Raw genomic sequence first — 18,353 nt, forward strand, 5'->3', positions numbered from 1 at the left:
AAATCTTTAAATTGAATTCCTTTAATCATAACTATACATCATCATACCTGAATAATATAGTAACAAAATGCATACCTTTTCTGGGCTTTAACATGTGGACTGGATTTCCCTGTTCCTATTGTAAAGTCACACCAAATCCTCAAAAAACAGTTTAAGACAACATTATATGAAATACTCATGTAGTATAGTAGCTGTAGTATCAACAAAAGACATAGAACTTTCCCACAAATATATGAACATTTGTAAAAAAAAAAAAAAAGTAAAATACGTATAGCAGATTTTAAAAAAACAACAACAACATTGTGTGGTTTTTTGAAACACTGTAGTTATGAGGAATACAAGAAAAACTAAGCTTTGGGGAAAATGTGACAATTATTATAGCCTGCATATTACAGTCTCTTAAAATATATGTTGGCTTCACTGATTTAAAAAAATAAAAATAAAAAATAAGCCTTAATATTTCACATAAAGACACATGCGTGACATTTTCTGCAGCAGCTCGTAGCAAGAAGGGACACAAATATAAAGGTGCAGCTTTTCAAGACATCCAGTGTTATCTGAAGTGGAAAAATATTAACATCACAGAGAAATATAATAACAAAGACGAGGGTGGATCACAGATAGTCTTTTTTAAGTTTGATGCAAAACCTCTAGCTGCTATTTAACTTCTGGTAACTACACAGTAAGACGTTTTATACCAGTTCTAAAATATTTTGGTCTCTAATAACTGGTTGTAAACTTTTAAAAGTTTTGTCACACACTCATGAACCCTAATCACGCCCCTTCCTTCCTGTTTCTCCCTTTTTCCCCCAGTGGAACAAACACCAGTGCCAACCAGTCAGTGTTTTATTGATACAGAACAGAATGCTGTAATTCTAAGTGTTAATGGCTTATGTTAAAAAATAAGAAGGAAAAATGTAATGATAAGGTTTTGTTATCAAAACTCTGGCTTTCAGCTGGTGAACGCTGCCTTACAAAGAGCATTGTTGATATACTGTTTATTGCATTAATATACAGATCAAAGATACAAAAATATAATTCCAGTGTCTCAACTTCATATGCAGCTTCGTTTAATGGGACTGTGTGTAGCTATTTATCAGCTAGCATGATTTTCATTCAGTGATACGTAAACAGATTCACTCCTGTCTGCTGCACCTAACTATCGACTCCCAGCCACCCAACAAGCAGAGCGTGTGTTGCCGGATGCTCAAGCATGTGTAAGAGAACTTCAGACTCTAGAGGTCTCCATCCTTCAGCATCCCCTCATCATCATCCACCTATTCTCCCTCCTCCTCCTCCTTCCCCTCTCTGGCATTTTGTGCAGCGGAGGAGGATAGGAGGAGAGACTGCTGAGGAGGAGACAGAGGGGACTCTGAGACAACACGTCCCACGCCAGAGCCAGACAGCCAGGGAACTTTGATTTGACGCCAAGTAGCCTGCGATCAAAATTACAATGAAAAGAAAGAGCCTCGTTTCTTCCTCTTCCTCTTCTTCTTTTTCTTCTCGGGAGGCTTAGATATGTCGGGCGTGTGCAACATATGATGTCGTTGGACTCATAAGCTCAATGAAGATTTATTTATCTGTGATTTCGCTCCTTAATTCGCTGATGGTGCCCCTTCGTTGTGCTTGCGCTTAGGTCAGCCGAATGAATTTGAAGGCAGTCTGAGCGCATTGTTTCCAGCTCCGTTACATATGGGATTTCGAGCCGTGATGTCTGCAATCTCTCGCTCTTTGTTTCTGGGTAAGTCACTTTCCATTTCTTTAAAAGATCGGATTTATTTATGTAAAAGCAGCGCAGGCGTGTTGCTCTGAAAATTGCTGAGGATGTGAACACTGAGGTTCATTTTCCGTATATATTTGAATATAATTCTCTTTCGTTGTTTCACGTGTCGTTAACACCACATCTGACAGCTTCGGCTCAGAATGATGTCAGAATATATCTGTTGTCTATTTTCTCTTCCCCATTATGACACTTTAAGATTTGGGTGAGAAATGATTACATTTCCATTTAGATTCATCTTCAAAAACGCAAACGCGCTATAGCCAACCGTGCGCTTTCTCTCAACCTGGGAGCTCTCGAAAATGGGACAAATTAAAGCAATGTGAAGGGGATAAAAGTTCACCTGACCCCTCCCTTCAAATCTGCTTTCAAGATTTATTGACCCTGCGCGTTCTTGTGTTGGCATTTTCTTCAAAGGCAGGCCCGCAGCAGATGCACAGAAACCTCCTTTGTCATATTTAAACAAAGGGAAATAATTCATTAATTTCAGTAACCACCGAGAAAACACTAGGCTAGAAAAGATCTCTATTCTAGCTCTTCTGGATGTTAATGATTAGATTTGTTAGGATATTTGTTAGGATATCTTGAAAGGATCTCCAAAAAGTTTTGTTTTAAATTGTTACTCTTATTTTATTATATCATAAACCATAGATGGACCTCTTTTTATTTTATAGAAACAGAAGCTTCATTTGTCTCCACAGCTTGATTTTATCACTACTGCTATTTGCTGTGTTAACAGTAATCCTGCTTCTATTATTACTGTTACTAATATTATGGGATTGTAATGTAGAGGCGGCCTGGAACTGTTTCCAGGTCCGAAGCTCAATGAGGAATGTTTAATTCCACTGTGACCTCTCTGACTGGAAGTTACTGTTAGCACTGCGGGACGGTGTGTTAAAAATGACAGCCAGTACGAGGTGTTATTCACCCCACTGCTGTCTCATCACCTGTGGTGTAACTGAGGGGAAAACTAGTTTTGAAAGCCACAGATTTGAAAAGACAAACTAACAAAAGATTTAAAAGTTTGAAGAGTGTCTTTGACTGGGTGCTAGAAAAAGTTTGAACCCCCACCCTGACTGAGAGTTAGATTGGTTGATTGTAGCCGTATGAGGAGAAATCCACACGGCTCGTGCGCTGTGGTCTGAGTCCCGAGGTCGTGCTCTGGTAGTTTCTGTGTGGCTTGCTGCTCGTTGCGTATTGCAGTCTGGAGAGAAATCAAAAGACCCCGGCATTTGTTTTTAATTTTCTATTCCATTAGTTTAGACATACAACTGATGTTATTTGCTTATGCTTGATGTGGTTTGTGCTGCAGGCTTGTAAATGCCTGGAGAGTTTGTTATCTTCGTCTCCCATTATTCAGTCACTGACATATTGTGGTGATATGTCTGTGGAATACCCTGTCCAATGCCTAATGCGTTCAGTGGAGAGATCCTCGTCCCTCTGGACCTGGTATAAAATAAATAGATAGTTGAAGGATGGAGATATGTATGGATAAGCTAACCTGTCATGGCTTACATTGGTAGACCAGCAAGTCCAAAGAGTGTGGTACGCTGTAATGCATACTGATCCTCTGTTAAACTAAAGGAGCTGACATCTGCAGAGAACACTGCATACAAGTAAATCTTAGGTTTAGGTCAAAAAGCACTCTGTAACACTGGGCAATGATGTAGGCTATTTTAAGCTAAGCATGCAGATTATCATAACACCAGCAGTGCTTTTCCGGTAATGACGATCTTAAATAACGCAACCAGCTCATTCAGGAGAAGGTGAAAACATTACACATTATCCCTAAATAATAGCAGTTGTTTGCTTTTCTTAAAATAACCATATGACTGCGCCTTGAGTATTAAATGACTTGTTGCCATGGTGAGGTATTTTTTCCCTCCTTTGTCATGTTTAAGACAACGGAAAGAAAACTATATTAAACAGTTTGTGCAGCGATGTGTCTGGATGGCATGTTCAATACAGTGGGAACCGGGGTCACACGTCTCTCATCCAAGAACAAAACATCCATCAGTCATCCAAAAGAGTATTCACCCACCCCCCAACCGAGGGGATATATGCAGCTTTTCAAGCTCGGCTGCTTGGCTGTACCATACCGAAGGACTTTTTTCCTCTGAATTTATAGCCTGTATTAATTCAAGATCAACTAAAAGGCCAAGCAGAGGGAGGAGGTGGCTGTTTTATTCTAAAAGAGGATCAATAGTCATTAATAGGGGCTCCTTTTCTTTTAATTTGGATTTGGCTTCGCAAGTCCTGAGACATCCTTAAATTAATATCTGTTGGAAATGTAATATCCACTGGTCACATTACAGATAAGTAGCACAATTAATTGCCACAGAGAGTTCAATAGCTCCCTTCGGTAACTCTGCTGATGTGAAGTAAGAATCAGAACAAGGTCAAACAAAACTGAACAAATCAAGTAACTCAGTAAGAGCACAGGGCACGTGGCAATTCGGCCAGGTAATGGAGACCAGTGATTGATTGCGTGTCTGTCCCAGTGCCAGGATTAAATGATTCTGAATGGGGGGAATTTGAAAGTGAAATGACTGTCCAAAAAGTAATAACACAATCTAAGTCACTTGACGGAAATCTAATTTGAAAGTATGATTAGCTTTTATATGAGAGCCGAACCTTAGCACCTTTGCCTCTTCTTCTTTTTCCTGCATGGCCATTTGGGCCTCAGTGTCTAAGAAAACTGCAATGTGATCACCGCAGTACAGCAGGATCTTAGCATTAAGATGTGTGCTGATGTCCACATTCATACATTTGTACAGTATAATACTGAGAAGATGGCAGTGCCTATGCAAGTATGCTAGTGTGTGATGTAGATAAAGAGAGCAGTGGCTCCAAACAGAAATTCTGTCCCCATTCTATATTTAGCATGTCTGCCGGGGTAGGCAGAGGATCTCTGAAATGTGAAGATGACAGGAGCCTCCTGAGCCAGAGGTTATGAAGTGACATCTTGATGTGTTTGTGCCTGAATCACACTCCCACACACACACACACACACACACCCTCGCCAAAGACTTCTGACATTCCTGCACACCCAAAGATGTTTCGATATTTGACGTCTAGTTATCATACATTAAGGCTTAGTTTTGATCTTCTTTTGACTCATGTCGTGCGTCAGTGTTATCATTTGGCATCCCCGTTCTATATTCTCAGCTTTGAAGGTATTTTGTTTTTGGGAGGGAAATATGTGGTGACTCTGGAAGCTCTGCTTTGCAGGACTTGAACTTGTGTGATGTTTGACTTTTTACTTGCATGAAGAGTAATCTCATGTTTTTAAAGTTTCACACATTGGGACTGGTGTGGTGTTTCACAGAGTGTGTGTAAAAATCCCTGTCATTTAGCTCATGCATTTAGAATGCAGGACTTACAGTAAAGTGTAGCTGCAGCTGTTGAAGGAAATTTTGTACCAATGCTTTAGTTGAATGACTTCCCTTGCACCTACAATGTCAGTTATTTTACATGCAGAACGAAGTGTAAAAACACTTCCATCCAGAGAGGATTGTATTACTCAAAACAAAAGTGCAGAATCTGACTGGCTCATCAAGGGCAGAGCCCTCTGGAATACAAAACCTGCAACAATGGTGACTGAAGAGGCCTACAGATGAGTGCAGAGGTCCTGCTGTCCTCAAAACAATTGAACCATATCATTAGCAAACACTGATTTGCCTTCCAAGCACTTTCCTTCTGATGTGTATGGCCTTTAAATGACAGCATGGTTCCCTGAATAACAAGCCATCCTCTTTTCGTACCTGGGGGATTCTTCATGTTTCATTGATTGTGGTGCTTTTAGTTGGAAGGTCTTTCTATTCTGTCGCAGCAAACCGAATGCCACGCTTTGAATGAGAGTGTTTGTAGGGGAAAGTCTAACTGCTTTGTACAGTAAGTGCTTTTATTCCTGGAGGATCGAGGCAGGTTTGTGTTTTCACTGAAACCGAAGACATCCGAAGGAAAAATATACAAAGATTGTACCGCTGGAATCGTCTGCAGTTTTCCACAATATTTCTTTGTTTGGCAGTTCCTTCATCTTCGTTTCACCACACCCACAATTTCCGAGCCACCCGGGCGTTATTCTGCACGAGCCGTTTGTCGCTCGCGTCCTGCGAAATAAAATACATATGCGTAGACAGAGGTGGGTTTGTGTAGTGTTTCTGACCAACACCCGGCCCCTTTCATCCGTCACTGGGAAAATTACTCCCAGATTATTTTGGAACGTATGAACAGGAACTGCCTTTTTCACTTTACTGCTAATCTTTGACAGATGTTCTGGAGAAGCTCACGTTCACATTAACCAGAGACACATGTGCAGTCTATGCTGGGCTGAACAGCAGTATTAATGAACGTCAAGACTCCACTGATAGTCAGGATGATCAGATTCAGCTGTGACACATTTGAAAGAGAAGTGAATCTGGTTACTGAGTGGAGGAAATATTTTCTCTCATTAAGTCGCTAATATTTTGCAAATTAGCTTTTAGTGCTTAAACATTTGCTTGATCAGTTGATTAACAAATTGGAAGAAAATGAACCATCGCAATTAGGAAAAAAAGGAGATTAACTGTAAAATAAAACAGCAAAAGCACATACACTTTACGGGAAACATAACCGTTCCACCTGCATGTGCTTTTATTTTTAATGTTTGCATCTGGCAAGAAAATGTGCTCTAGCCATGTTCTTTACTTGTTTACTGCAACTATTTGATCTTTGTTTACAATATCCATTCGTAACAACTAAACCAGCTTAAATCTTATTTATGGTTATGTTAAAGGAACCCCCACCGCATAGGGATAGGGAAAGATTGTGGTCTTTGTTATTTACTGAAAAAGTCAACAGTGGCTATAAGAATGAGACACAACTTGATTGCAGTATTTAGCACAGCATTGTTTAGAGTATTTAATGTTTAAACTAAAACTTCGGGATTCAGAACTTGCCCTCTGAATAGCTAGTATTCACCCCGACCATTTACCAGTGAGGCAAACAAATCTCAAGAACATGTTGGAATCAAGCACGCAGCAAGAATATGTTTGCCTAAAAATGTGTTGTGCAATCCAGATTAGTTCTGTATACGCATCATTTGTTGGAAGCAATACTGAAACCAGGAATGCCTCCACTGGCTTTTTGTTTTGTTTCGGCTGTTTCACAGCAGGCTGGACAAGATGTCACCTTGGGGAAGGGGTGCGTCTGAATTGATTAATCAAAAAATCAATAGCTCATTTTGTCATTTTGATCAAGTGCCTTATTAGATGAGTTCAAGACAGCATTCACCTTACAAAATAACCCTTCACCTCATCACTTGACCCCACTTCACATAGCTCTCTCACCAGCTGACCTAAGCATATAGATTTAGTTAACCATGCTTTTTACTTAACCTGCAGCCGTCGTGAACAATACAATATTTCAGTGCTAAGCATGCATATTTCATATGATCACGTTAGCAGTGAATTAAAGTAGCAACAGCCTAACTTGCTCCCACAACCGATTAGCATGACCCTTTTTTGTTTCCTCTGCACCACACCATATTCTGCTGACTTATCTGCTGATAAACTGATCTGATCTTTTGAACATCCTTTTACAGTACTGTGCAAAAGTCTTGAGCCAGTCCCTTATTTCTTTATATATGGCTTCCAAGGAATCAGATGTTTCTCCAGGGTTTCTGAAGGTTTGGACATTGGCTGCTTTTTCACTCAGTCCATTCCTTGTTTCTGGCCATTTTTAGACCCAGTTTTTATTTGTCTGTTTGCTTGTTAAACTACTTAACACTAACTCGTGAATCGGCACACAGTAAATACTGTGTCCTCACATAACAGACAAGTTGGAGCAAAAACATTGTTTCTTTAGGTACATGGTTACTAGCAGACTTGTGCAAAAACATTAGCCAAATTAGCTGAATCTATGAAAAATAGCAAAAATAATGCTTGTCACAGTGTGTCGAGGTTTGTTGAGGTATGTCAAATTATACAAGAACTGGACTGCTAATCAGTGGCAACAGTTCTGAATCACAATTTGAAATTTCTGATTCAAACTGTCATCAGTACAAAGGTAGTACGGAGAGAGTAGCTACAGCCATCTGTAAAACACAGTGGAGGCTCTTTCATTGTCTGGAACTGCATTTCAGCCAGTGATGTTATAGATCTTTGTTAAAATCCATGGAATTATGACCACAGAAAAATATAGTCAGATTTTAACTCACCATGCAATTCCATCTGGAAAGCATCTGATTGGCAAAGGATTCATTTTTCAGCATGACAGTGATCCCAAAGACTCTGCAAGTGCACTAAATGCATACCTGGGCAGAAAAACACACAATGGATCACTATCAGTCATGGATTGGCTTCCACAGAGCCCAGATCTCAACATCATTGAAGCAGTGTGGGATCATCTTGACAGAGAACAGAACAAAAAGCTGCCAACATCCAAAGGAGAGCTTTGAATGTCCTTCAAGAAGCCTGGAGAGCTATTCCTGCTTAAAGGTGTTCATACCAAATATTTAAGGCCCCTTAGAATTCGACATATGCTGTTTTGCCTCATATACTGTATTTGCATTTATGTTTCCACATGTCTCAGTAAATTATTACACCTACTTCAGAATTTCTTACCAAAACATAAAGAAATGAGAGTATAGCACTTTTAGTAAATACTGCCACTTTGTTAGAAAACATGTTCTCATCCTTTTAATCTGCTTAACAAGCAATAGTGATGGATGGCCTCCATCCCTGATCTCGAGCACATCCTTGGTTACCAAAGTTACACATCCAATGACAGTGACCATTTCTGTCAAACTAACTTGTAGAAAATTATGGTGAAGATTTATCAAAAGCATTACAGGTTCTGACCAAGTGTCAGTATGAAATGTCTTTAAAGTGAGAACAGGTTGTAAAACCGGGTTGCAGATTTGCCACATTAGGATCAGATAGTACAAAAATAAAGCATGCTGTTTAAAATTTCAATAAACTATAATTCTGATAGGGAGAAAATGTGTAGGAAAGTGAATGAGTGGTTGGAAACATTGTGTTGTTCTCAGCAATCTGTGATCTATTCTACCGTGGCCATTTGCTCCAAAGGGAGGATTCTTGCCTCATTTGCAGAAGTGATACACTGTGAAAGTAAATGAAGCTAACTCGGTTACTAGCTTTATAATTTCTTGGAAAATCTGAAGTGATTTGCTGCTTGTGAGCATAAATGTTTTAATCAAGGTCTATGATTGTGTTATGTAAGCAGCGGGCAGATCAAAGAGTGAACAAAGCTGAGATAAACGCTGATGCGGTTGGTGAGGTGGAGCAAAGAAGTGTCTCCCATTGATTCACCACACTGAAGGTCTGTCTTGATATTAATTTCTTTGCGGCTATTGACAGTACTAGAAGCGGGATGCGGCCTATCGCCAATCAAGCGCTCTTCAGCTGCAATCAAAATTCACACACCTTGCAAAAACACCATTTAAAATGATTTGTTTATCAGTGGTGGGGGTTGAGATGCTATCATCTCTGAGCTCCCAGCACTGTTGTGGTGCTTTCAAGTGCTTTCTGCCTTAGTGAAAACTGGCAGCGCGGAATAAAGCTGGCATGCTTGTCTTCTCTAAGCAGAACATGCTTTTGATCTATGTTCTCTGTCTCTGAAACCAGGTATATCTCTTGTTTTCTATGCAGCTGTGCAATCCAACTGTGCAGAAAAATAAACTGCTAAAAAAGCCTATTGCTCAGCTGCCTTTCATTTCCAAGCAGGTTGGGACAGTGCTTACACCCATTACTCAAAGAAAGTAAAGTTACACTACTGATTAAACATTTATAAGCAATTATGAGCACACAGCGGTCAAGCATCCATGCCTCACCAAAGTCACCTGGAAGCTTGTTAGGATGATTGAAAATAACAACATGTGAATTTACTGGTTTCATATAAGTTGTTTACTCAAAAGACTGGACCTCGACCGAACACTCGGATGTCTTCATTTTTGGACAAGTCTCTCGCATGGTTCACATTTCCAGTGTACTGTCTGCCAATAATTGATCATTTCCTACCAGTCGTACTTTAATTGGTCATGGGGTGCACCTGTCAGAACCCAGTGTGTGTGCTGCCTCATGTCACACTGTGATTATTGATTATTGTGTCCAGATTCCAACTTGTAAGTTTAAATGGCATCATGCTGCTTAGATGGGAATCAGCAAGAGAGCACAGCCAGACTCTGACCACAGGGAATCCTCTCCATAAATCTACATAAATCAGAGAGGATTTTTTTTTTCAATTCTGAAATGTATATGAATTAATTCCAGCGTGTCACCAATGCACAAAATATTGATTTTCTTTCTCTCTGCGTGGAGTTCGGCTGTAATTCAATTCCACAAATTGACTGCAAATGAATGAAAGCAACTTGCACTAAGCCAAACAATGAGATCCTAAGTGAGTTTTTCTTTCCACCCTCTTCTCACACTTTTCTGACTGACTGAACAGGAGGAAATGTTCCACGTCGCTCTAGTTAGACGCCTGCCGTTTCTTTCAATTTGACGCAGTCGAGTAGCCCAGCAAGCAGGACACTCCATTAGGTGTTTTGAATGCGCACGCTCCTTTGTCTCACTCCATTTCCTCTTTTGCTTGCCAGTCTTCCCTAAAGCCTTCGTTGCTTTAATCAGCAGAGGCCCTTCTGCCCTTCAGACATTTATCTTCACCTGCGCTTGGTCATCACAGTGCAGCCGGGAAAGACCCAAAGATGGATGCTGTTTTGGAGAGAGCGAGAATTCGATGGTCATTGATTAGAGAGGCAGAAGAAAAAGTGGTTACCTGCACGAGACCTGAGCACCATCTGGAGGATCCCTTCCTCCCTTAGTGCATGATAGCATGAAGTCAGATCTCTGCCCACTGTCCAGCTGAGATCTAGGATAGTTTTATATCAGCAGGGAGGCAAGAAAGTTGTAACTTTAGTAAGTTTAAACAGTGGCCTTAATCTCTTTATGGACTGCAACAAAAGTTTGGAAATGACCTTTTAAAGCTCTTTATAATATGCAATTCTGCTGATTAATTCTTCATAGGGAATAAAACCCCTTGTCATCAGAACCTCACCTTGTGTAATTGCGCTTCAGTAGAAACTGTAAAATTCCATCATTTAGGTCCAGTCTTGGGTTGGCAGTCCTGTTCTTCTGCAGTGGATGTTGCGTGATGGATGATTTCATTATCCAACCACAATGTCGGCCACTTGGTCTTTCATACCCACAGCGAAAACATTGTAAACCCAATATCATTGATCAGTTGCTCCATTGTCCACAAATTAAGTATATAATACCGCTGATTGCATTGGAGTCAGTATTTTCAGATTTAAGCACCCAGAGCCTTTTACCAGGCGAAAAGGTTGAGAAGTTTTGTTGTTTTCACTTTTGATAAAGTAACTTATGCATGCACTCAGGCTGTGGTCAGGGTACAGCATGATGTCAGTGCTGAAAAAGCTGTTTTTCCCCTCTTGCCCTCCCGTTTCTTTTCCCCCCTTCCCGGCAAAGTGGTTCAGAACAGATGGCACCACCACCTTTTTTTCCGACTCGTTAGACTTGACTTGTTGATGAAATGGAGCCTTTACGCTATACTGCCCATGCAGATGTTTAGCTGTACATATTTCTGTGTGTGTATGTGTGTGTGCATGTATGTGTGTATGTGTGTGTACACTCTCTTATAAACTGCCCTGCAGCAAAGGAGGGAGAGTCCACAGCCTGAAGGTATCTGAAGTATAAATGTTACATTTACATCTTAACAGCCTCTATATTTTTTCCAGGACCAGGAAAGCAACTATATGGGTTTGTATAGATATAAAGAGAACAGTGTGGAATGTTTTTGTGTTTGCTACTGCTGCATAGCCACATATATACCCGAGTGCTCTGCAGCACAACAACCCTCCAATTAGCCAATGCAGAGTTCATTCAACAAAAATTACGTTTTTGCCATTTTGTTTGTGACATTTTCTACAGTTTCTCCGAGTGCGGCCCTGTTTAGCCTGGTCTGTCATGGAGTTTGTCAGGCTCAACTTACAGAGTACCACATCGCTTGCTAAGAAACAGACAGGGGCTTAGGACTGCATTCAAGATGCCTGTTATGGTTTGGCAATGTTGTCCAAACTGTCACATTTTGTATGAAACTTGTCTTATTGTAGTTGCTGGATGAGTAAGACGAAGTGTTTAAGTGTCTAAAACTGTTGTAGTAGCAAGCGAAAACTGCACTTTACTTCGAGTTTGATGTCTCTCTTAAAATTCTTAAGCATGTAGCTTTTTTCTATTTTGGACTTTCCGTTTTTCTCCCAGCATCAACCCTTTTTTTTTAATGGTATGTCTTTCTTCAATAGGGAAATCAAGAGTGCTATAGCATTTGGCTTGATTTGCTGTCTGGGATCCAAAGAAGCTGTGGAGGAGGAAATAGCAGAGTTTGCAAATTCAAGCTCTTAAAATAATTAAAGTTGGCGTGATGACTCTGCTTTCTAGACGGGACCAAGCTTTAAAAAAGGCAGCACTGGGAGTTACCACACAGCTACAGCGAGCTGTGTTGTACTCTGAAATTAGGAATAATGAAGGTTGCTATATGCAATATGCAGATAAGATTACATTAAAAATCTGTCAGTCAGGAGTGAAATAAAGCTTTTGGCCACTGACCCATCATAGTAGAAAAATAAACATTTTTTTCTATTTAGAAGAGGGAGATGTTGTTTACTCTATTAACCTTTCCTCTCGGTTGCACTCTTGACATTGAACAATGTAGAAGAGGCCGACTCGTCGCTGGCCCTTTTGCTAATGAGGCAATTAAGTCTATCCTGCGTTGGTTGAGCAAGGGGCCGAGAGAGCAAGCCAAGTCATCTGCTGTCTCAGCAAACACCAAGCATCTTAGCCATGCCGCAGTCAGAATATATAACAAGCTCTCCTTTGTTGTAATGGTCTTCCATTCCTTGTGGTTGTCCCTTGTCAGTGTGACCCACAGCACAGCTGGAGATCACAGGCACCATCAGGCTCTGTTTATCTAAGTGCACTGAATGGTGGCAAATGGAAACTGAAGAAAAACACTAGGTTAAAATGATGTTTGAGCTATACTCGGAAGCTGTTGTGAAGCTGTGGTGGAAATTGGGTAGCATAAATTTGGTCATTTGTTAAAATAATGTAAAAAACACAGTGGGCACTATTTAGGAATCAAGTTCCATCCATCCATCTATCTATCCAACCATCCATTCTCTTCCACTTATCGTTATCAGGGTCGCGGGGGGCGGGAGCCTATCCCAGCTATCATAGAGCAAGAGGTGGGGTACACCCTGGACAGGTCGCCGGTCTGTCTCAGGGCTAACACATAGGGAGAGACAACCATTCGCACTCACATTTACACCTATGGGCAATTTAAAGTTTCCAGTTAACCTAACCGCACTAACTGCTTATTTTTGGACTGTGGGAGGAAACCGGAGTACCCAGCGAGAACCCATGCAAACATGGAGAAAATAGAAAGACCCCGGCCTGATGGTGGAATTGAACTCGGGACCCTCTTGGTGTGAGGCAAGTTGCCTGTTTTGGGAACACAGTGATCAAACCCTGATACAAGGTTGGTCAACATATTAAAACGTTCTAACCTGCCAAAATTAATAAAAAATTTACATATCTATACAATTATCCTAATAAGACTTTCCGTAGGCGCCTTTGCGCTACTCTCAAACCTAAGCAAACAAAGCGAAATGGAAGGACTACCTTGTAGTTGGTATGCTACTAAATTAGCAAAACTGAGCTAACGTGCAACCTACTCGCCTAGGAAAAGACACGTAAAAATGCAATGACTCAACAAATGATATGTAGCTGGTATATTTGTCCAAATACCTAACTCTATCTGTCATGTTTCTTTTATAGTATGGCTTATTTGTGGAGAAAAAAAAAAGACTGAATGACTCTAACACTTCTAATAGACTGCATCCTGTAGTCAGGGGTGGTGTAGGTTGTGTTCGGAGTTTTATTTTAGTACATAATGGAGTAGAGTGAGGAACTGATCCTAGACTCAAAGGTTCTCTCTGTCTTTTGAACCTGTATGCCGATAATCAGAGCAATCCAGGTGCATGTACGACACAAAGACATATTATAGAACCACGTGCATACATCATTGATAGAGAAGCTGTCAGTGTGTGAGGCTCATACCTGATTCCCGTTCTTGACACATTTGAGAGGCAGTGTGGAATTGTGGCTTCCTTGAGCACTGTCTAGGATAATGTTGATTGCTGTGAAATGTGCTGCATGCATTAAAAACATCCTTGCTACCCATTTAAATGTGTTTGACAGCAATTAGCATGTTTCCGCCCTCTTAGCCTACTGACTGTCTGCAATGAGCAGCTGCTGTGTCATACAAAAGGGGCCAGCGTTAGGGCCTAAGTTAATGTGTTTAAGGGATGCACAATTCTAACGAGCGATAACCGAAGGCTTACGGCTGCTCAGAGGGGATTAAGGGACGTCGTTGTCTGTCTTAAAGCTCAGGCTTAACCATCATATTCCTTTTTTTCCCTCCTCCATCTCTCCTCCCTGGTAATGAATCGCCAGTATTCCCTGACACAAGGCATGAAAAAAAGAACATCTTACTCGGTAGGGAATAAAGATGGCTGCTCATTAGCAGCGGAAAGGTGTACCGAACCAGAAAGAGGAGATGTCTGAGTAGATTTGTTTGAAATCAATGCTTGTCTTCTGAAGCTTCCTCTACAGTATGGGGCTGCCACAAGATATCAGGCAAGATTTCCAAAGAACTTATGTAGGCATGCAAGAGTCTGTGCATAAGCCACACAGGCATTTGTACATTTTTCCATGTTACAGCAGAAGGACCACTAAGGCTCAGATTTCAGCCTTCTTGTGCAGGTTTCGCTGTTGGCTATAACATATCTGCCTTTCATCACGTGACCTGATCAATACGGAGAGATTAGCCATGCATGGCGTGAGACACAGGTGCCCCCGAAGTTGCAGGACCGTCACAGAGGTGACGGTTTTCAATTACAGGACACTAAAGATGCATAGTGGCAAGGGCACCACAAAAAGAGCACAGTAAGCAACAATCTGCATTGGCAGCTGGCCACATGTGTTCGCTGCATGCTGAAAGTACTAGCACCAAGCATGACAGGTTACATGCCTTTTCAGCAAAACATACTAATTTACCCTGAAAGCACATGAAACTTTCTTTTTTGTCTCGGTGGAGAAATATATGCTTGAGTTGTAGGCCTAATGCAGATGAGGTTACAGCACAAGCCCTTAAAAGTTTACTTTATGCTTTGGTGGTATTTAGTATGTAGAGCAACGGGTTAGAGGGACAATTTAAAGCAGTCTTGTTACAACAAGATTGAGGCAAATGATACGACTAACCTTTGGCTCCATGCATATACCTGCACTGTCATTTATCTAAAGCGGGCGGTCCTGTGTTAAGATAGATAGACCAGGGCACAGTTTTTCTGAGGTAACATCAATAGCTCTGTCACTCGCCCCTGTGGCGCCCGATCGGGAGACCTTTTCCATTGACATGCAAGTTAGCGCTTGATTGTCATCTGGTAACTGTACTACACCGAGTCTTTGGAGAAATCACAATGCAACTGTATCGGCTTATTTTTGATTATTACCAAAAGTTATTGCATTGAGCATTCCTCGCGACATGGTTAGAGCACCGCCCACTCTAGCATCGCCTTCATTTCCATATTTCACTCCTGTTCTCAGCATGTATAATTGAAATTCTGCAACAGATTCAGTGGAAGGGAGAATAGAGGTTATGCTGTAGGGGTTAGAGCAGGGTATTTAATCCGCCCTGTCTTGTGGGTGGACATTTCGATGTATTACTGCACACATTATTATCTGAATTAATTAGCATGAGCAGCAGAACATAGGTTTTACAAGCTTTCGTTATTTTATGTATTGATTTTTGTTTAACATCACCTGTAGCTGAGCTCAAGTAATCCCACTTATTGTTTATTTATCACTCCTGTCACAGCTAAAGCATATTTGAGTGGAGAGCAGAAAAACAAATAGATGCCTTTCTTTCTTTCTTTTTTTGGTAGACTCCAAATGTTCTCCTACATTGCCAGTGTTTGCCTGTATGGCATTGGAACGCAATAGAAGCATGACTGATATTTCAGTAGACTTACCAGCATGGTCATTAATCCTAATATTTGGACTGTAGCCACCATCCACTCCCAGCCGGGGCTTGACTACGTGTAATCATAGCCGTACACCCCTGTGTATTGGGCTGCGGGAAAAACACTACACGCTCAGAAGCTTAGTCCATCAATCTAAGAGGCCAGACATTTTTCCTCCAACCCCGATGTCAGAGGATTTCACATGGCACCCTCCCCCTTCCAGGCGGAATATGTTTATGAGCCCTTTCTCTTACTGTCCTGTCTCTTCCTAGTCCCCACTCCCTCTTATGAGACGAGGGGGTCTGAGCAGACAGCGCCCGCATAGCTCCCCGCTGCAGGGCCGTGATGGATGGCCACTCAGCTATACGTGCCTTACTCACCAGAGGCCGACCATATTTCTCCTTCACTGCCCGCGTAGGCCTGCATCTGCATGAAGACTGTCAAAGATGCTGTTTTCTGTGAGCTCAGCAGGGCTGAGGCAGAGTATTTGATTAGATGTAATGGAATTAAAGTAATCTGATTCCAAAAAGATGACATCTGTAATCTGTTGCAGTTACTGTAAATATGCAGTAATAAGATCACAGAGTTATTGCATTGCTCAGTACAACTGTGGCATCTAAATTGTGGCGTTTCCTTGTGTATTGTGAAATAGTAGATTTAAATGATCCTTATTTAACTGAAAACTCAGGAGTCTGACATAAATTAACTAACCTTGCCATATTAGCGGCTACAATTTTCTGCAGGTAATCAGCTCTTTTGGTAATTGCTTTTAAATGTAATCCTCCTAACCCTCATGAGTGGTGATGCAGTGAATAGTGGGCTGTGTGTGTGTTTGGTGCGATGTGTCGGGGAGGTAATAGCTACGGGATGACCTGAGGGCCTTATTGGAGGCCACTGCTCGGTCACAGAAGGAACACATGCTGCAGGATTCTCTGCATGGCAGCGCACTGCTGCTTATGGGTCAGAGACATAAAGGAGGTGGGAGGAAAGAGGAGAAAGGGAGAGAGAATATCTATCATTGATCCTATGGCATTAGCCAGGGCTGCAGTCTTAATGAAGCTAGTGCTGTGGGCTCTAGGAATGCATGTGTGTGTTTGTGTTACTGATAACTCCTGTAAATATCCACATCTGGAGTGTTTACATCCTGGTGATTAATTATAAGTCATGTGGACACAAATAAATCACTCAGAGTGTGTGCTTGTGTGTGTGTCTGTATGCGTGTGTATCCCCAGATGGCCTGGCGTGAGCATATTGGTGTGTGTGTGTATTGTATCTGTGCAGGTGTGCATGAAACCGTGTATATCTGCAGAAGCCTTTTTGTGAACATCTTGCACGGTACGCATTGTCACCATGTGAGTATACTGTCAGTGCATTTCCCTGACTTTGAATGCATGTTTGAGTTTGTGTGTGAGGGTGTGTGTGTGTGTGTGTGTGTGTGTGTGTACACAGTGGTGAGGCAGGAGAGGCTGCTTGGCGACTCATCCATCATTTTCCCCCCTGGCCTGCGATGCCCTCGGAGGAGCGCTGCGCTGTCACGGTGACATTGGGCTCATTTTGGAATAGAAAAATGGTGCATCCGCCCCCAGCGTCATTGCCGCACGTCGTTACCCCCCTCCAGCCAAACAGCTAGCTTAAGATGGTGCAGTAACAATCCCTCTAACGGTCTCAGACACGCTCCCTCGCTGTCAGGTTTACACGCCATATCCACAGGGACAGATTACTAATCAGAGGAAGTGCTCTGTTGAAGGGCCTTGCGATGTCCACGGCTGCTTAGTGAAGCTGCTTTAGGTGGCCTGTCATCTTTTCTTCCTCTCCCTACCCCGACCACTGCTAACTTTTCCACTCTCACCTCCCGCTGGATAACCTTGGCAAGGGTGGAGGAGGGGTAGCAAATGGGGTAGAGAAAGGGGAAAGATGAGACCACTTTATGAGTGTCCTGGGTTCCCTGTGCCCAGCGTTTCTCTCTTGCTGGTAATGTACAGGGTGAGTCAGCATGAGCAACTGCAGTATAGCAGCCCAATCAATTTGTTTACGCTTGCCTCTATAGAGACAATGCCATTGCCAGTGCTGCTGTGTGCAAGTGATCTCACCACTTCACTTCACAGATTTCCTCATGTCGGACAGCAGTAGCACACACTAGCCAACTTTCTGGCATTGCTCAGAGTGACACCTGCCACTCTGAGCAATGCTGGGAAATAAACACACAGTCAAGCAAGAGGTTGGAAAATGGGGAACAGAAAGAAAGCATGGTAGATAAACAGAAAATTATGTGCTGGCAATCTTTCTCAACCCTAAATTGTTGCATGTTGCTGCAATACATGGACGATGGAGTCCTGCTTTTTCATCTAGAGTTAGGAAGGCAGAGTGTGTGTTTATGTCTTCGGTTTACAGTGCATGCTTTCTATTTCAGGATAGAGTCTTTCCAAGGGCATTAGGATAACCTGTGAACAAATTGCACACGGGTGATAAAAACAA

At 41.8% G+C, this 18,353-nt stretch overlaps 1 protein-coding gene across 1 annotated transcript in view; it reads left to right on the forward strand.

The window, feature by feature from the left end:
- Positions 1–1,342: 1,342 nt before the first annotated feature.
- clmpb (CXADR like membrane protein b) overlaps positions 1,343–18,353 on the forward strand; it is a 77,540-nt gene continuing 60,529 nt past the window's right edge. The window contains exon 1 of the mRNA XM_031753384.2: positions 1,343–1,741. Coding sequence (XP_031609244.1) covers positions 1,693–1,741 — 49 coding nt within the window. The 5' untranslated portion in view covers positions 1,343–1,692. The remainder of the gene's footprint in view (positions 1,742–18,353) is intronic.

This window comes from Oreochromis aureus, linkage group 14, assembly GCF_013358895.1.
Source record: "Oreochromis aureus strain Israel breed Guangdong linkage group 14, ZZ_aureus, whole genome shotgun sequence".
NCBI lineage: Eukaryota > Metazoa > Chordata > Actinopteri > Cichliformes > Cichlidae > Oreochromis > Oreochromis aureus.